This window comes from Lynx rufus, unplaced genomic scaffold, assembly GCF_022079265.1.
Source record: "Lynx rufus isolate CCGP_SWC_20201006 ecotype Redwood Valley unplaced genomic scaffold, mLynRuf1.p SCAF_2, whole genome shotgun sequence".
NCBI lineage: Eukaryota > Metazoa > Chordata > Mammalia > Carnivora > Felidae > Lynx > Lynx rufus.
The window spans coordinates 219,063,299-219,080,507 of NW_025814834.1; the positions used below are offsets into that span (position 1 = coordinate 219,063,299).

At 61.8% G+C, this 17,209-nt stretch overlaps 1 protein-coding gene across 1 annotated transcript in view; it reads left to right on the plus strand.

Annotated features, from left to right (window-relative positions):
- Nucleotides 1-8,669, plus strand: part of NPHP4 (nephrocystin 4) — a 110,246-nt gene extending 101,577 nt beyond the window's left edge. Inside the window, exons 24-31 of the mRNA XM_047084097.1 lie at nucleotides 537-620; nucleotides 3,779-3,935; nucleotides 4,702-4,787; nucleotides 5,345-5,430; nucleotides 6,272-6,443; nucleotides 7,042-7,221; nucleotides 7,461-7,604; nucleotides 8,194-8,669. Coding sequence (XP_046940053.1) covers nucleotides 537-620; nucleotides 3,779-3,935; nucleotides 4,702-4,787; nucleotides 5,345-5,430; nucleotides 6,272-6,443; nucleotides 7,042-7,221; nucleotides 7,461-7,604; nucleotides 8,194-8,334 — 1,050 coding nt within the window. The 3' untranslated portion in view covers nucleotides 8,335-8,669. The remainder of the gene's footprint in view (nucleotides 1-536; nucleotides 621-3,778; nucleotides 3,936-4,701; nucleotides 4,788-5,344; nucleotides 5,431-6,271; nucleotides 6,444-7,041; nucleotides 7,222-7,460; nucleotides 7,605-8,193) is intronic.
- The last annotated feature ends 8,540 nt before the right edge of the window (nucleotides 8,670-17,209 follow it).

Sequence of the window (17,209 nt, forward strand, 5' to 3'; positions counted from 1 at the left end):
ACTTTGTGTTCTCTAGTTAATGCTGTTTGCCCACGTCTTCCGTGGCGTGTGTGCTGCTGCGGGAAATGCAGGCGTGGGGGTTTCCAGTGAGGGACGTGAGCGCTACGTGCCCATGTGATTGGGGGGGGGGGGCGGCGCGAGGCGCACGGTTCGTCCGTTTTACTGACTTTTGAGGTCAGTTCTGTAGGACAGGGCTCCTCACTTAAAGGGGCCTGAGGGACTCTCAGAGGCATACAGATCCCTATGCAGGCTCTTCGGGTGCACTTTTGGGACGAGAGGTCGTAGGGACAGTGAAGATCAGGCCTTTGGCTTCAGGCAGAGCGGGGTCGCGTGTCTGGTGGCCTGCACGGCTCATGGCAGCTCCTGCTTCCTCTTTGGGGTAGCGAGGCTGGTTCGTGACAGCGGCCGCTTGGATGGTTATCGTGAGAGCAAAGGACACCGTGCACAGGGGCCCCAAGGGGACAGCTGTTTCTACAGTGCCTGTCAACCTCCGACTCCCATCCCGTGACTCACTGGTGCCAATTGGTGTCTCACAGGCCCCTGCTGAGCCGAGCTCTGAGAAGGGCACGGACCCCGGATCGCCCCAGAAGCGCAGTGCAACGCCGACCAAGCACGCCAAGGTAAGGGGGCGGGAGGCCTCTGGTCCCCGACATTCGCAGGGTCTTGGGGTGAGAGCCAGGTGTCCTCTGAGCTGACCCGGTGAGGTGTTCACGATTTCTGTTGTTACTCGGCCGCTGGGTCCCGGCCTCGGCCCTTCCCTGCCCCTGCTGCCAGGGAGGGTGGTGGCGGGGCAGGGCCCCCAGAGGTGGACTTTCGTGTCCTGACGGGGCGGTGGCAGCTTCAGCCGATACCGGTACAGCCTCCGGGTGGGCGTCTGGGGTGGAAGCGTCTCCCTGGCCGCTTGGCACCTTGCAGCTCTTGGTTTGTGTGTGCCACCCCACGGCCCTGCAAGTGCAGCTGTCTCAGCATGCGGCCACCACACACGGGGGTCAGACGGGCCCCGTGACCCTCGTCCGCGGCGTTCCCGCGTCCCCTAGAGTCAGTGCAGGGGGTGGGGGAGGGCTACTTCTGGGGATCCTCTTGCCGCCTCTGAGGGAAGCGTGTTTGCACACACAGCTGCCTGCCTTCAGAATGTTCTCAGTGAGAGCTTGGGACGCTTGTTGTTAGGAGTTTCTGAAGCTTTTCTGGGGGAGACAAATGCCCATTTGAAGTAGTTTGAAAGTAAAAACAGAAGCGACAAGGTTTTGCCCCATCGCTGCCGAGGACAGAGGATTCCAGTGAGTCCCAGATGAGGAGCCAGCTCCCAATGGGAGGCCTGTGTCCCCGTCTCACCGTGGTGGCAGCTGGTGCCCACGGCCCCATCACCAGTGCAAATGGCTATATTTTACCTAGACGTGGAGGCACAGCTTTGCCTTGTTTAAGGAATACGTCAGCGCTTTATTAGGGCTGTCGATGAAATCCGAGAGGCTGGTACCTTTTCCTTACGTGAATTTGGAGTTTGAAAGCAAACCCCAGAAATCTTAGGAGTTCACCCACGATTGCCTCAGTCTGTGTGCCTGACACGTGAGGACGGTGCCACTGTCCCTGCCGTGCCGCCAACAGTCCACTCTGTGCTCGCCTGTCTCTGGTCTGTGTGAGTCCGGTTCAATGATCCCGTGCCCTGCCTCTGCTGTCCACCTCGGACTCATTGCCCACGCTCATTTTCAGGGTGGAAAACGGGGAAATTCAACTTTTCTCCTTCTCCCTGTGCTTGTTTGCTGTGATTCTGCCGGAAATAAGCATTTCCCACCAGCAGTGTGGTTGCCCTGAAATGTCGTCTTTTTTTTTTTAAATTAAAAAAAAATGTTTATTTTTGACAGAGAGAGAGAGAGAGAGAGAGGGACGGAGAGACAGCGTGAGTGGGTGAGGGGCAGAGAGAGAGAGAGATCCAGAATCTGAAGCAGGCTCCAAGCTCTGAGCTATCAGCACAGAGCCCGACACGGGGCTCGAACTCATGAACCGTGAGATCATGACCTGAGCCGAAGTCGGATACTTACCCGACTGAGCCCCCCAGGTGCCCTGCGCCTGAAAGATACTTTACACCAGAAAGTCAGGGTACATGTTGGACTCTTTCATTTTATTTATCAGTTTTCAAAATAATGAAATGTGCCCTAGCAACCTCCGGGGATGGCCCAGTTTTTGGAGTCTCATTGTGAACGCAGGTTTATATTTGCTGCTTCTCGGCTGTGGCCGGCCTTGGACGCTGGACCTGCCCTCCCTCTGGCACCGCCCTCCCTTTCAAAGCACCGTTAACTAGGCTAACTCCTGATGTTACCAAGTCACTGGAAGGGTAAAACCAGAATTCGAAGGCTTCAAGGAGGCAGAAATGGCAGAAAGCGGCTACTCGCCCCCACTTGTGCTAGGGAACAGAGGGAAGAAGCCAGAAATCCTGACTCGGGGGCCCAGCGTGGGTGGTGAGCCTGAGACTTGTCTCGAGGAGGGCGCCATCCTGCCGTTCAGGGTCTGCGGTGTGGACGGTCGCACTCTGGATCCAAGCCCCGCTGTAGGGAGAGCTCCTGTTGGGTGAGGCTGACCGGAAGTTTCCCTTCTCCGGAGCCTGGCTGTCCTCTGTGCTTCCAGGAGCCGCCTGGGGAGCAGAGACCTGGTGTGGGGGGGCCCAGCCGCGAGAGTGGGGGGCAGAGACCTGGCGTGTAATGAGCACCGGCAGCTGGATCCGTGCGTGGAGGTGTTTGGCGTGAAGTCTCGGCGTTGGGTGCAGTTCTGGCCAGAGGGTCCGGGCACAGACGATGGGCCCGTGGGAGCTGCTCTCGCAGCCGGGTGAGCACGCGTGAGACAGGGAAGGAGACCTCTCGGGTGAAGGTCCGAATAGGCACGACCACGCGCAGCTCTGCTCGAGGGGCCGAAGGTGGGGAACCAGCAAAGAAAAGCCAGGATGGCGCCCCTGGAGTCTGGAAGGGCGGCTTCTTCCGGCGGGGCTGGCGGGGCACCCAGAGCTCAGCGGTGTGGATGGCCGGGCTGTCCCCGCGGGGATGTGGGCTCTTGGTGGCCGTCCTGTTACGATTTGTGGCTTGAACGCAGTTTTACACGGACAGCTTTCTATGTGTGTACATCTGAGGGATTCCACGATCAAACAGGCCCGCGCGGAGCGTCCGTCCCCTGTGTGGAGGGTCTGAATGGAGGCCCGGGTTCTCTGTGGACGTGGGAAGCTTGCCTGCCTGCCCCCGTTCAGGGGCCTGGAGGGCTCGGGGAAGGAAGACACCTGTCAGTCGTCCACAGCAGTGCCTCTTTGGGATAGAGAAGTTAGGTAACTTTTTTTTAAAAGGAAGTTTATGTTCGTAGCCATTCTGCTTTAGGTACAGCCCCCTTTTACCGCCCGGAATCAAACAGCCCGTGCTCCGCTGCCCTCCGCTAGCGTCAGGCCCCCGAGCGCCTTCCCGGGGCGCACGCCTGGTGGAGGGGGATGAGGCCGACGTTGGGCCGCAAACCTTCGTCAGCGGCGCTTGAGGGGCGTGGCTGGCTGACGAGAAGCGGCAGTCGCGGCAGCCCCGCGTGGCCCGTGTGCCCCAGGGGCGTGCCCGCGTGCAGCCACGTGCCGGGTGCCGCCCCTTCGGCGTGGGCGTACGTCGCCGCGGACTCTGCCCCGTTTCTGACGCGGCCGCCCCTCCCCCGCCCCCGGGGCGAGCGGGCCCGCGGAGACCAGACCGGCGTGGGGTGTGGCGCGTGCGGCCCTCCGGAGCCCGCGGGCCGGTCCTGACGCTGGCGCCCCCCGCTCCCGCAGGTCGTGTTCCGGGGCGGCGGCGGCAAGCCCATCGCCGTGCTCTGCCTGACCGTGGAGACCCAGCCCCCCGAGGCGGACCAGGTCTTCCGCTTCTACCACCCGGAGCTCACCTTCCTGAAGAAGGCCATCCGCCTGCCCCCCTGGCACACGCTCCCAGGCAGGTCCCAGCTGTCCCCGCGGCGCGCGTCTGTCAGGCTCCACGGACGGGAAGGGGCCTTTCCCTGAGGGGCACGAGTGGCATCATCGTGTTATCCCCCGATGCTCGGACTCCAGCCTGTGACCCGTCCGTACATTCTGCCGTTTTGAATTTTGGATTCTGGATTTTGAAACGGCCACCTTCCCGCATGCTCTGAGATGTCGGGGCGTGTCCTTGGCCGGCTGCTGGTGCCTCCTCGGCCCCGAGGGCTGTGCGGGGAGGACGCGCGTGCCTCCCGCTCCCGACTCACTTGCGTGGCTCTGGCCCGGTGCCTTCAGAGCACGACGGCGCCTTGTTCCGTCATCTCCCCCTTGCCCCCCGTTTACTTTGGTCCCTCCCTTTGGAGAAGGCCCCGAGGCCGCGGCTCCCAGTGGAGGTGCCGGTGCCCCAGCAGGCGGGACTGGGGTAGGGTGGCGTTGCCCACCGCCCAGCGGGCATCTGTTGAGCCCCTGTGACGGGCCAGGCCTGTCTAGAAAAGATTTTTTTTTTTTAATGTTTATTCATTTTTGAGAGAGACAGAGACAGAATGTGAGTGGGTTAGGGGCAGAGAGAGAGGGAGACACAGAATCCGAAACAGGCTCCAGGCTCAGAGCTGTCAGCACAGAGCCCGACGCGGGGCTCGAACTCACAGAGCCGTGAGTTCATGACCTGAGCCGAAGTCAGACGCTCAACCGACCGAGCCACCCGGGCTCCCCAAGATGTTTGTTTGGATGATCCCCCTCACCAGGTGCTCCTGTGGGAAGACCTGGCGAGGAACCCCAGGTCCATGTCCGATGTAGTGACCCGAACGTCATTTGTGAGACCCAGAATGTGGTAAGTCCCGCTTAGCCCATCTCCCAGCCAGCCCTCCTCCTGTCGTCCAAGCCCCTGACCTCCTGCGGCCTCTTCATTGTGAGGTTTCCATTAAGTGGTGTCTTTCTCAGGTGCTCAAGGGCTATTTGGACATCCTTGTGGGAGCTTTATGCATGAATTCTCATCTCTTCTGCTAGTAGATCAGCTCTTTGATGATCTGAATTTAAATGAAAGAAAAAAAGGCGTGAAGCAGAGTGAATAGATTGAGTGGTAATTAAACCACTTATTAATTGCCATTGTGTAAAGAATAATGGCAATAATTGTATTATGACTGGTTAGGAAACTGGATAAAGTCTCCTGCAGAATATAATTATTGAACTCAATATGAAATCGAGAAGTTAATGATTTTCTTTTTGGCAGTAAAAAAAGATAGCGAATTCTGACTAATACTGAAAATTAAACACCTGTTGGGGGGAAGGGAGCCTGGTTCATGCCTGTTTTCACTTCGTGTGGCTCAGGGGGCTGGGCTTGGAGTGGGCAGGCAGGCGATGTCCTTAGGGTGTGCCCGTGTCTGGCAGGGCCCTGGGGAGCCACGGGACGTGTTCTTGAAGGTGGCTAGTGGTCGGAGCCCAGAGAGCAAAGACTTCTTTGTCCTCGTTTACACGTAAGTCTGAGAACCTGAACCCCGGAGGTCTGGAGGGGCGGGCGTGGGTGAGAAACTTCTGGCTTTGGCATTGGAAGGGCCGGCCCAGGCCTTCCTGAGCTCCTGACGGGGGTCGTTGTCGGGTCTTTGGTCACGGGAGGTGAGACTCCAGGACTGGCAGGAGCCTCGCAAAGGGCGCCCTCTGCTCAGAGAGGCACCGGCAGCCTGGGGGACGCACAGAGAGCCCTCCAAGGTGCTCTCTGCGCTAGAACGGCGCCTGGTTCCAACGAGGGGAGACGGGAGGTGGCGGCCATTGTCCTTCGATGCCTGAGATGGTGATCACATCACCTCCTGCTTCTCTCACTCAGTTGAAATGACCCTTTTCTTTTACCTTTTCTTCGGAAGTCTCCTATCCCAACCCCTTGAGGACCCTTTAAAACTGGGGCCGGCTGGGGGCTTTCGAATAGCACGTCCGGGACTGGGGCAGGGCTAACGAGCTCAGGGCCCGTCTCGGGCTGTGTGGACAAGGGGCAGCGCTCCTGAGCCCCACTCACAGGAAGGGTCCGTGTCCTGTGGCCCTAGGCAGCTGGGATGGGGCCCTCGAGCTCAGGCCCGCGTGGCCTCTAGGCCCAAATGCACTTCCATGTTACGCGCTTCGCCCCAGACCCCCTGGTTTGGGATTGTTGATTTCTGGCAGAAGCCCACGTCGTCATTCGTGCAGGGTGTCGTGGTGGAGAGTCCAAGTGGTGTGAACGTGACAGCGGCCGGGCTCCACCCTGTCCCCTTGGCCCCTGTCCTCCTGGCCACCTTGTCGGCCTCCTCCTGGCTTCCCTCTCACGCTTGGTGCTTCCGTCCCACACAGGGATCGCTGGCTGGCGACACCTGTCCAAATATGGCGGATCCACCTCCACTCCTTACAGCGCGTGGACGTGTCCTGCGTCACAGGCCAGCGGACCCGCCTGTCCCTTGTCCTTCGGGGGACACAGGCGGTTAGGAGAGTGCAAGCTTTCACCTCACACCCCCAGGAGCTGACAGTAGGTCGCTGGGTGTTCTCTGGCCTCTCCTCACCCTCACCCCACCCTGGGAACGGACGGCGTGGGGACTGGCTGCAGCCAGCCTGAGTCCCGAGAACAGGCTTGGGGCTTGGCCGTCTTCATTCAGGTTGTTAGATACGCCATCCTGGATGAGTGACCTAGAAACCCCAAAGGCCGATATTTAGGATTGGTGGAAGGTAAATGCTAAAAGCGACTCTGCAGTTAATTTAGAATCCGGGTCACGGGGGCTGTGCGGACTCCCTGCCTCTTGCCAGGGTGGAGAGAGGAGCTCGTTGAGGTCTCCCCTGCCGGGGCAGCCCTGGTGCTCAGGGGACCGTCACACACGGGGGCACTTGCCCGCATGGGTGGCGATGTGGACCGTGCCGCACCGTGATGCCGAGGGCGAGGCTGACATTGTCCCTCGGGCCCCTGCTGACCTCGTGCAGGGCACATGGGCCCCCCCACCCCGGAACAGCTGGGGTTCCCTTGGGATTCCCTTCGGATTCCCTTCGTTCCCTGCGCCGCGGGCGTCCAGGAAGCCCTGGTCTGCACAGCGCGAGGGGCCGTGTCCTGACCCGGTTCTCTTCTGCTCTCGAAGACTGACCCCAGAGGTGTGTTCGTGCTGCCCCCTCGCGGGGTGCAGGACCTGCATGTGGGCGTGACGCCCCGGAGGGCGGGGACCCGGTTCATCCACCTCAACCTGGTCGATGTGGACTACCACCAGCTGGTGGCCTCGTGGCTCGTGTGCCTCTCGTGCCGCCCTCCTCTCATTTCCAAGGTCAGTGGGGGAGGGAGCAATGTGGTGGGCCACAGGGAATGGGTGGTTCGTCACCTGTCACCTGGTCCTACGACCCGATCTCAGGCGGGGGTTGCCTTCTCCGTCGCCTGTGGCCTGGGGGTGGCGGTGGGGCTGCTCCTGTACGGTGAGCCCCCGTCTGTCGTATTCGTGGACGTGCCCTAAGTTGGGCTGCACGAGCTGAGCCGGCTCGGGAAGGGTGACTGTCCTCGCCCCCACAGGCCTTCGAGATCACGCTGGCCGCAGGGGAAGGCAAGGGCGCCAACAAGCGCATCACCTACACCAACCCCTACCCCACCCCGAGGACCTACCGCCTGCTCAGCGACCGCCCGGACCTGCTGCAGTTCAGGGAGGAGTCCTTCCAGGTGCGCAACGCCGGGCGCGGGGCGGGGGGCTGTGTGGGGGCCCCTCGGACCCTGCGGTGTGAGGTGAGCACCGCGTTTAGGAGCATTTCTATCCAGTGACGGTCTTGAGAGCCCGGGAGGGAGCAGAGCCGTTCTGAACTGGGGTGGGGGAGCGGACACCCCTCATTGAGCTCTTCTGCCTGTGCGTCTGGGGCCCCCCTATCTGGGCACCGTTGTGGGGGTTCTGGTGGCCAGCCTGCCCTCAGTTCATCAGCGCTTTCATCTGTAAGTGCCCTGCAAATTAGCCTTTCCTCCGTTGTGGGTATTTCAAGGCAAGTACGGCGCTGGCAGCCTGGCGGCCAGGGGAGGGCGTTTCCTCAGGCGGGAAGCGTCCCCCGGGACGTGGGAAGAGCAGGTGTGGCCGGGGACGCTGGGAAAGGAGTTCGGAACATGTGGCGCCTGGGGGCCCCGCACGCGCCCTGCACCCGGGGCTGGAGCCTCAGCTTAACATCCTCCGTCAGCCTGGGGTTGCGCATGTAGAACTTGCCGGAATAGAGAGAGTAGTGGCTGGGGTGGGGCTAGGATTTGATGCTTACCTGCGTGTGTCTAGGTTGGGGGAGGAGAGACCTACACCATCGGCCTGCGGTTTGCATCTCGCCAGAGCGCCGGGGAGGAAGAGATTCTGATTTACATCAACGACCACGAAGACAAAAACGAAGAGGCCTTCTGCGTGAAGGTCACCTACCAGTGAAGTGGTGGCCGGAGGGGCCGGCACGGCCCTCCTGCCGCAGCACGGGGACAGACGCACGTGCTCTGGCCCCTCCTCCCCTCGTGCCTTGCCGGCGCCACTGGTGAGCGTGGCCGAGGCTGGAGGGGGCGCCGTGCTCCTGACCGCTCTTACTTTGGCGCCAGCCACGCGGCGAGCCCCGCGGGCGTCCTCAGCGAGGGCACGGCGCCGAGAAGCGCGGGGCTCGTGTCTCTCTGCTGTGCTCGGGAGATCGTCGCTGTTTATGATGTTGATTTGCTTCTCAGCAAAGTGTATTTTATGAATCATCTTAAATGATAAAATTATGTTTTCTTACTGGATTTTGTACAAACGTGATTTGCTATGCAATGTTTTATATTGGTATTATTTCATATCTTTTTTTAAGTTGTGGTGGAATACTAAACCTTCTCCGGTTTTCTCTGTTGACGGTTTTCTTGAGTGCTTTCTGCTGTTTTCACTGTTGTCAGAGGCTCTGGCATCATCAGGCATAAGCCTGTATTGACCTTGAGGACAACATGGCTGAGGGGCAGTGGGGTGGCCTGGGGCCTCTGGCCTCCCGGGGAATCGGCTTGGACCTGGCCGAGGCGGGTAGGGTACCTGACCTCTGGTTCTGGTCCCCGCCTCCCCCTTTCAAGGACCCTTATGATTACATTGGGTCCCCCCATGAAAATCCAGGGTGGCCGTCCCGTCTCAAGATCCTTTCCTTAATCCCACCCACAAAGTCCCCTTTTGCATGTCGGGTCACTTAGTCATAGCTTCTAGGGATTAGGATGGGGTCACCCTGGGCCTTTTTCTGTCCACCGGAATCCGCTTGGCCAGAACCTAGTCACGTGGCTGCACCCAGCTCCGCAGGGTCTGGGAACTGCCCTTCTGTTGGGTGTCGTGTGTCCAGATAACTGGGGGTGTTACGACTGAGCCGGTGGAGCGGGTTTTGGGGGACGACTGCGGCCTTTGCCACAGTTGCTGGTGGAGGAGCTGCGACCTGGGTGGGCTGGGAGCACACTCGGAGGTGGGGGGACAGGACAGAGGATGGAACGTAACCAGGGGGCAGAGCATCGTGCGGTTTGACCGCAAAAACTTCACTTTCAGTTCATTGCAAACACAGATGAGCGGGAAGCGGGGGACCCTGAGCCCTGGCAGGTAGTGACCAGGCTGTTCCTAATCTGGGGTGATGGGAAGGCAGCAGAGTGGCGGCCAGCCGTCCGAGTGTGCAGACGGGTAGCCGAGGCCACCGAGAGAGGAAGCCTGTGGGGGTGGGTCTCTGGGGCACCCTGCGCTGGGGGCGGGGGTCCTCCCGCAGTTAGGGGCCAGACCCAGGGCACGGGTGTGCTCACAAACGGCTGTGAACGGACGCTGGAGAGACGGTCCTCAAGGCAGCCCAGCGGTGAGGGGCAGGACGTCAGATGCCCTCGAGGACCCTGGTTTAGAGCTGGGCCCTGTTGGCGGGCTTAGAGAAGCATCTGTGCTGGAGCCGGCCTGCTGCCCATGTGCCCTGCCTGGGCGCGGGTCCCGAGCCCTGCCCCCGAGCGTGCGCCGCAGCGTGGAGGTCGGATTCTGGGGCAAGCTCGGCAGGCGTGCTTATGGGTCTTTCTACCGCGCGCCAACTCTCTGTTGTTGTTTGCGCGCCCCACGCTGTGCTTTCCTAAAGGGTGGCCTCTAAGTTTGCACTTGGGTCACAGGGCAAGAGCTCAGCTTGTCTGCACCCTTTGCCGGGCCCAGCACGTGTAGCCAGATCCAGGCAGCCGGCCCCGAGCCTGCAGGGAGACCTCCAGGCTTTGGTTTGCGGTGCCACCTGCCCAGCGCCGCGTGGCGAAGCTGTGGCAGCGGTTGCAGGGTCTCGTCGCTCACGGCCTCCATCCGGGCAGCCTTGTCGCTCTCGCCCAGCGAGGTGTTGGGGGGAGACGGCCTTGCTCCGTCGGCCTCGCCTCATGAGTCTCCTGCCGTTCCCGCAAGGCTGCGCGGCTGCGATCAAGGCTCGTGAGTCGCCACCGCCCGTGACCGGCAGGGAGACGAGCTGCTCGGGTTGTCTCCTGCCAGATGGCTTCGGTGTTGGTGGATGTGATCGCGGAGCCACTGTGTTCCGTTTCTCTCCCTCTCTCTCGCTGGGGAGGGGGGTTGGGACCACTTCCTCCTCTCGGAGAAGACCTCGGCCAGATGCACGGAGGTCTGTCCGGACACGGAGTCCGCGCTGGGGGTGGGCGACAGGCGACTGGGGCCGCGGGAGAGTCAGGTGAGAGACGGACAGGAGAGTCGGGGGGCCCCTTTCTCAGGGCCCGCTGGGCTGCAAGGTGGCGGTCGGCGGGCCCCCGTGGTACAGAAGCAGGCCGGCTCCGCGATTCCAGGACTGCAGGTCCTCGGTCCCACGGCCACGCGGGGACAGGGAGGGTGGGAGGAGGGGGTCTCTGAGGGCAGACGCGTGGGTGGCTGTGTCTTTGAGGGGGGAAGGGTGGCCTCCCTGGGGGCAGCCGACGCCGTGGGTGACGGAAGCAGGCTGGCTTCTCAAGGGAGCAGAGAGCGCGGTCGTTCTTCTGTTGTGCCCCTAAGGGACCTGCACACCCTGTGAAATGGGGGTGCCTTCGGGGCTCTTTACAGAGAAGCCCTCCCTGACGACCCCCGCTCCCCACTGCTTGTGGCTTGTGCCCCTCAGTGCCTGTGCTGTGTGGCTCCCGGCGGAAGGTCAGGATTTTGGGTCTGTCTTCCCAGTGGCCGGGGGTTGAGGACTTGGGTTCCCACACCTCCCGGCTTCACAGGCTGGGACTGGCCGAGCGGACAACGCCCCGACTTTACTCTCACATCTGACGCGCTGCCGAGCCCCGGCAGAAGATCTGGTCACTGTGCTCGCTCGCTGTCCTGGTGACACAGGGTGAGGAGGGGTCGCCCGTGGGGGAGGGGGGGCACTGGACCCTTTCACCTCCGTCTCCTCCCGCTTCCAGATGCTTCCAAGAGCTGGGAAGTCACAGGACTACTGCTCTTCCTAGAGAGGCGGATCGACCTCGAGTCCATTTTGTCCTTGTGCAACGGTGGGGTCACGGACCTTGCTTATCCCACGTGTAGGCTGTAAGACCAAGACCGAAAGGGGTCGTTTGGGGCCCTTCTGTGCTGGGTGCCCAGGTAGGAGGCTGTGGAAACCTGGCCAAGCTGTCTTGGCAGTGCTCTGAAGTGTGCCGTCACACCACACCGTGTGTGCCCCTGCCGTGTGGAGGCAGGAAGACGGTGCCGCCCCTGGTGGCAGGCAGTGGCTGGCGGGTGCCCCTCCTGGGCTTGCCCGGGTTGGCCTGTAGGCGGCTCATTCACTGGTACCTGACCTGGGTTCATGAAGGAGAGGTCGGAGAGTCCGTCACTTATTCACCCCTCCCTCCCTCCCTCCCTTCCTCCCTCCCTCCCTCCCTCCCTCCCTCCCTCCCTCCCTCCCTGCCTCCTTCCCTCCCTCCCTCCCTCCCTCCTTCCCTCCCTCCTTCCCTCCCTCCCTTCCTCCCTCCCTCCCTCCCTCCTTCCCTCCCTCCCTCCCTCCCTCCCTCCCTCCCTTCCTCCCTCCCTCCCTCCCTCCCTTCCTCCCTCCCTTCCTCCCTCCCTCCCTCCCTCCCTTCCTTCCTCCCTCCCTTCCTCCCTCCCTTCCTCCCTCCCTCCCTCCCTCCCTCCCTCCCTCCTTCCCTCCCTCCCTTCTTCCCTCCCTCCCTTCTTCCCTCCCTCCCTTCCTTCCTCCCTCCCTTCTTCCCTCCCTTCCTCCCTCCCTCCCTCCCTCCCTTCCTTCCTCCCTCCCTCCCTTCCTCCCTCCCTTCCTTCTTCCCTCCCTCCCTTCCCCCAACTTGGACTCATGGGCACCCGTCTATGCTGGGCACCGTGCAGGGGCAGGGGTCTGTGGTGCTTCGAGACAGACACGGTCCCTGCCCCAGGTCAGGAACTCCTCCTGGGGCCCAGACGATAAAAAATGGCACATCCTACATGGTTAGTTAGCCATAGAGTCTGTGAAGGGGAAACGCAGTGACAGGGCTTTTGTTCTGAGAGACAGAAAGAAAGAGCAGGGTAGGGGCAGAGAGAGAGGGAGAGAAAATCCCAAGCAGGCTCTGCGCTGTCAGCACAGAGCCCGACAAATGGGGCTCGATCTCACAGACCTCGAGATCGTGACCTGAGCTGAAACTGAGAGTTGACGCTCATCCCACTGAGCCCCCCCAGACACCCCGGGGTTTTCTAGTTCAGAAAGGAGGTTGAGGCCTGAGGAGCAAAATACGGGATGAAAAGGAGGAGCCAGGAGTCGAGGGTCTGGGCCAGCTCACGGGCCTTTGGGCTGCAGGGAGGAGTCTGGACTCGGTTCTTGGGGTCACCAGGGGCCTATGGGGCGGGGGTGGACAGACGCCCTGCCCTGGCACCGGCACCTGGGGCCGAATTAGTGACCTGCTCTAACCCAGTGACCTGGCCCAGCGTCCACCCGAGGGCGTGTGCCATCTGCGCGGACAGGCTGCCCGCGGCCTCGGTGCCTACGGGGCTGGGGCGCTGGGCTCGGCTGGCAAGGGGGGTGCAGCTGCACTTGGTTACATCAGAAAAGCAGGTTGTCTACACCCAGCCGTTCTTTTCCTCTTCCCTGCCCCTTCCCCAGCGGGACCGTGGCCTCTGGTCCCTGTGGGGGACAGAGCCCTCTCCTGGGTACAGGTGGGGACCTGGGGCCCCTCTGGGAAGTGAGCACCGGGCACAAGGTGGGGCTCATACTTCTCGAAACTTGACGCTGTTCTGAGCCTTTTCCTCCCTCCCCTTCCTTCCTTCCTTCCTTCCTTCCTTCCTTCCTTCCTTCCTCTTTTCTCACAAAGAACAGAGATTTCTCTTATGACAGAATTCCAGTGTCAGATAAAGGTCAGCACCGTGGCCTTGATCTGGCCACTCAGGCTCTTCTGCTGGGGCCCGGGCTCCAGGTCTGGTTTGCTGTGCGGTCCGGGCTGTGAAGGGTGGGCCTTCTCCCCTCCTTCGTGAACCCCGAGCCTTCTGCCCTAGACGAGGACTGGCACTGGGACTCTCCGTGCGGTTTCCGGTCCCAGGGTGCAGCTGGCTTCCCAGGCAGCGGGGCATTTGCATGAGAAAGCCTCGCGGCGGCTTTCTTCACGCGGGAACCTTATCATTTCCATCAAGGGCATTTTTGGGGTATTATTATATTCCTTCCCTCCTGCCCCTCCTCCTCCCACTCCTGTTGAAAGCCACTTTTAACTAAATGGAGTCAAATGAAAGCCAGATTAGCTGCTTTGCTTTTCTCATGTCTGATAATGATTTAATGCTATGTTTGTCTCGATTTAGAAATAAATTAAGGCGGCTTTAAAAATTGTTGCTTCAGGTTCTAGGAGGTTGGAGAAAACAACCATTACGTTTCCCTTAACAACCTTTCCTACCTCCTCCTGTACGCGGTCGAGGTACATTTGTTGGTCTGACCCCCAGCAGTCTGAGCGTAGTGGCATCGGTGATATTTTCAGGCATGTGCACAGAGAGCTTCACAGAGAGACAGGAGAGGGAGGAGGGACTGGCCAAGGACACCAAGGATTGCCGGAAGGCACCAGAATCTAGGACGGAGGCCTGGGACCCATTCTCCCTCAGAGCCTCTGGAAGGAAGCAGCCCCGCCCCCACACACCTGCCATTGGGACTTGTGGCCTCCAGGGCGGGGGGAGAGTGAAAGTGCCTTGTTCCAGGGCCACTGACCCCGTGGTAGTCGGTTGTGGCAGCCCCGGGAGACGAACACGGAAGGAGTTCTGGGGCCCACACGGCCCGGGGGTCCAGATTTCTGGTCCCTGGGTGGGGGGAGGGGTGGTGTGGATCTGAGGAGTGGCCCACGGGCAGGGGGCACTTTGGTGCGTGGGGAGAAGCCCCGGCGTGGCCGCCCTCCTCTGGCAGGAGCAGCCTCCACTTGTCTGTCCCCGCTTGTCAGCCGTCCCGAGCTCATCTGTGCCTCAGGGATTTCCGGCATTTCTCTGCCAGACTTCAACCGTGAGATAACCGCGTGCTGGAGCGACGCGCTCCTCCCCGGGAGGGAGGGTCTCCAGGACCAGGGTTCTGACCACATTTAAGGGAAGAGACAAGGAAGAGCCTCCTTTCGCGCTGACGTTCAGGCGTGCAGGGAGAGGAGGCCTGGGTCTGCGCTTCCTCCTCTCTCCCTCCTGGGCCAGACACCGCCTCCTGGCTGCTCTCCTTGCTCACACATGGCCCGCCAGCTCATGCCCCCGGCGGGCAGCGAGACCCTAGGAAACCCAAGCCTAGTCCCAGGGCCTCCCTGTACACCCGTCAGTGGGGAGGACGGCAACGCTGTCTCAGGCCCGAAGTCTCTGAACTCCCTCCCACGTCATCCACACTTTCCCTCACCCCTTGGCTTCCCTCTGGGGGTGCGAGGACCACGGACCAACCCTGCCCGTATGTCTGCTCAGCAGACCCTCCTTCGGGGGCCTCTCTGAGCATGCTCAGTCCTTGCTGTCAGGCGGGGTCCCCCGTCCTCCCTTTGAGGTGAGGGTACTTGCATAGGTGAGGCCAGGGTCAGACATTCACCTTCACCGGAGGAAGGTCAGGTCTGTGGCCTCAGGTGCTTTAGGGGATCTGACGCGTCAGGGCCGTGGGTGCTTTTCCTGGTTGGCCCCCTGGGCTGTGTGTGAGCCCACCTGCGCGTCCTGGCTAGGTGCCCCCTTTGGGGCGTCTTGGAGAGGGGACATCCCCGCCAGTCTGTGTCCCAAGGGAGCAGGCATGGGGGACGGCAGGGAAGGCCTGCCCACAGCTCCCCTCCTGGGCGCCGCCCTCTGAGAGCCCCCTGCGTCCCGGTGGGACTGTGACCGGTGGGTCCCACAGAACAAACAGTGGACACGCCGCCACTTTGTCGCAAGGGCCCCCTGACAGCCACCTCGTGTCCTGGTCCGGCTGCTCTGCTTCCGGAATAGCGGCCAACACCAAACCCCTCCAAACCCCTGGCCTCGTTCACTCATCGACTGACAGATCACAGAGCCCGGCTTCCCTCCACGCCTTCTCTCTGGACTCGCTGTCTGGGCCTCAGGGACCCCCCTCCCCCAGGGAACCGTACCTAACAGGCTGGGAAACTGAGGCTCAGTGGCCTAGGCGCCTTGTCAGAGCCTAGGCCACCCACCCACGTCCACGTCCTGGGTCCTTCCCCCGGCGCTGGGTTACAACGGGACGCACGGCACCAGTGACCGGAAGCGGCGGGAGGGGAGGGAGTGCCCCGTTGACGTCACCAGGTGCTGGTGCTCTGGACTTTGCAGCTCGCCACCCCCCCCGTCCCTGCTTCAGGTGCTGCTGGCAGGATGCGGTCCCTGCTGGGTCAGCCTGGCCCTTACCCCGGTCCTGCCTCTGAGCCTCCTCCATGGCAGCTTTGGGCCTCACTGGGGGTCTGGATGCGCGTGGTGCCCACTGGTAGGAAGGGGCCTGTCTCCCTCCAGCCGCCCCATCCCCCGCTCCTGGTCCCCGTTCTCCGCCGACGGTCACGCTTGGCTGTGCCCCAAGAGGCCCGGACTCGGGGACGTCCACCGTGTTGCCAACCCGCTCTGTCCTCCCGCGTGGCTGCGCTTGGCGGTGGGTGGCCAAGAACGTGAGGAACCTTCCGTATGAACCAGATGTGGAAAACTGAGGCTCAGAGAGGCTCCGTCCCCTCAGCCTCGGGGCCTGCCTGCTCCCTGCACCCAGGGCAGAGCTTTCTGTGTGGAGCCAGGCCCCAGGGTCCAGGAGGGAGGTGACCAGCCAGTCTCTCTGTGTCCTGGGGAGGCCCTGCTGGGTCCCCCCTCTGTCTTGCACTGGCTGGCATGTCTGCTCACTTCCCACGCACGAGGAGGTGCCGGGCCTCCGAGGCCTCCTGACACTCACTGGTTCCAGCTCGAAGCCCCCTCATTGTGTCCCGATAGCTCCAAGCTGACGTGGCTGCCACTGTCTGGGACGTGTGGCCCAGGGACACTCCCCTCTCTCTTTAGAGTTATTACCAGTGTGTGAATCTGGTCTTGGGGAAGGTGCTCACGCCTGCCTGCCTGGGTCAGGGTGGCCCCGCTCCCTGCTGTCCCCACGGCCAGTGTGTAGAGCAGGTCCCTCGGAGGCAGAGGAGAAGCAGCCTGCCCTACTGGTCTGAAAGGTCCCCAGTGTGGAGCAGGGAGGGGGAGGGCGACCCTGGCCGCTGCACTTGAATGTCCCCTCCTCACCCCGGCCCAGGGGACTGGCCAACCTCTGAGCCCCAGCTTCCAGGTCAGCAAGCCCTGATGAGCCCTTCCCGGACAATAGTAGCATCTTCATCACTAGGCAGGTCTCTGTCCGCTCAGTGCCCACCACTCACCTGTCTGAGCCTTGACTTTCTCACCTGTAAGGTGGGACAATAGCAGTGCCTGCTCACAGGGGCTCTGAGGACATGTGTTTGGTGCTGTGTCCAGCATGAGAGAAGGAGAGGCTGGCCAGGCAGGGCAGTGCCGGGAGGTGGCAGGTGCCACGCAGGAGGGGAGGCCGAACTCCCCTGCAACCTGTTGCAGTGGGGAGTGGGGACAGGACAGATGGGTCAGCTGGGCCTCCCAGAATACCAGCTGTGCTTCCCAGGCTCCCCCCACCCCCGGGGTAGGAAGGGGAGAGGCCTTCGCACACCCCAGCAGGCCAGAGCTTTGAGGAGGCGGGTTAATGCAGGGTGAGTTCCCGTCCGTCACCTGCAATGACCCGTTGTGAGAGGACGCTGAGAAAACAGAGACAAAAATCAATGAGGATTTGGAAACAGACATTGCTGGAAACAGTTTATTTCCAGAAGCAGCGTGGTCTGGAAGAGATCTGAAGTGTCGGCCCCGAGGGGGGCCTGGGACAGACTGGAGAGAGGGGCCCCGGTCCCCAGGGAGGGGCTACCTCACCCGGAACCTCTCCCTGACC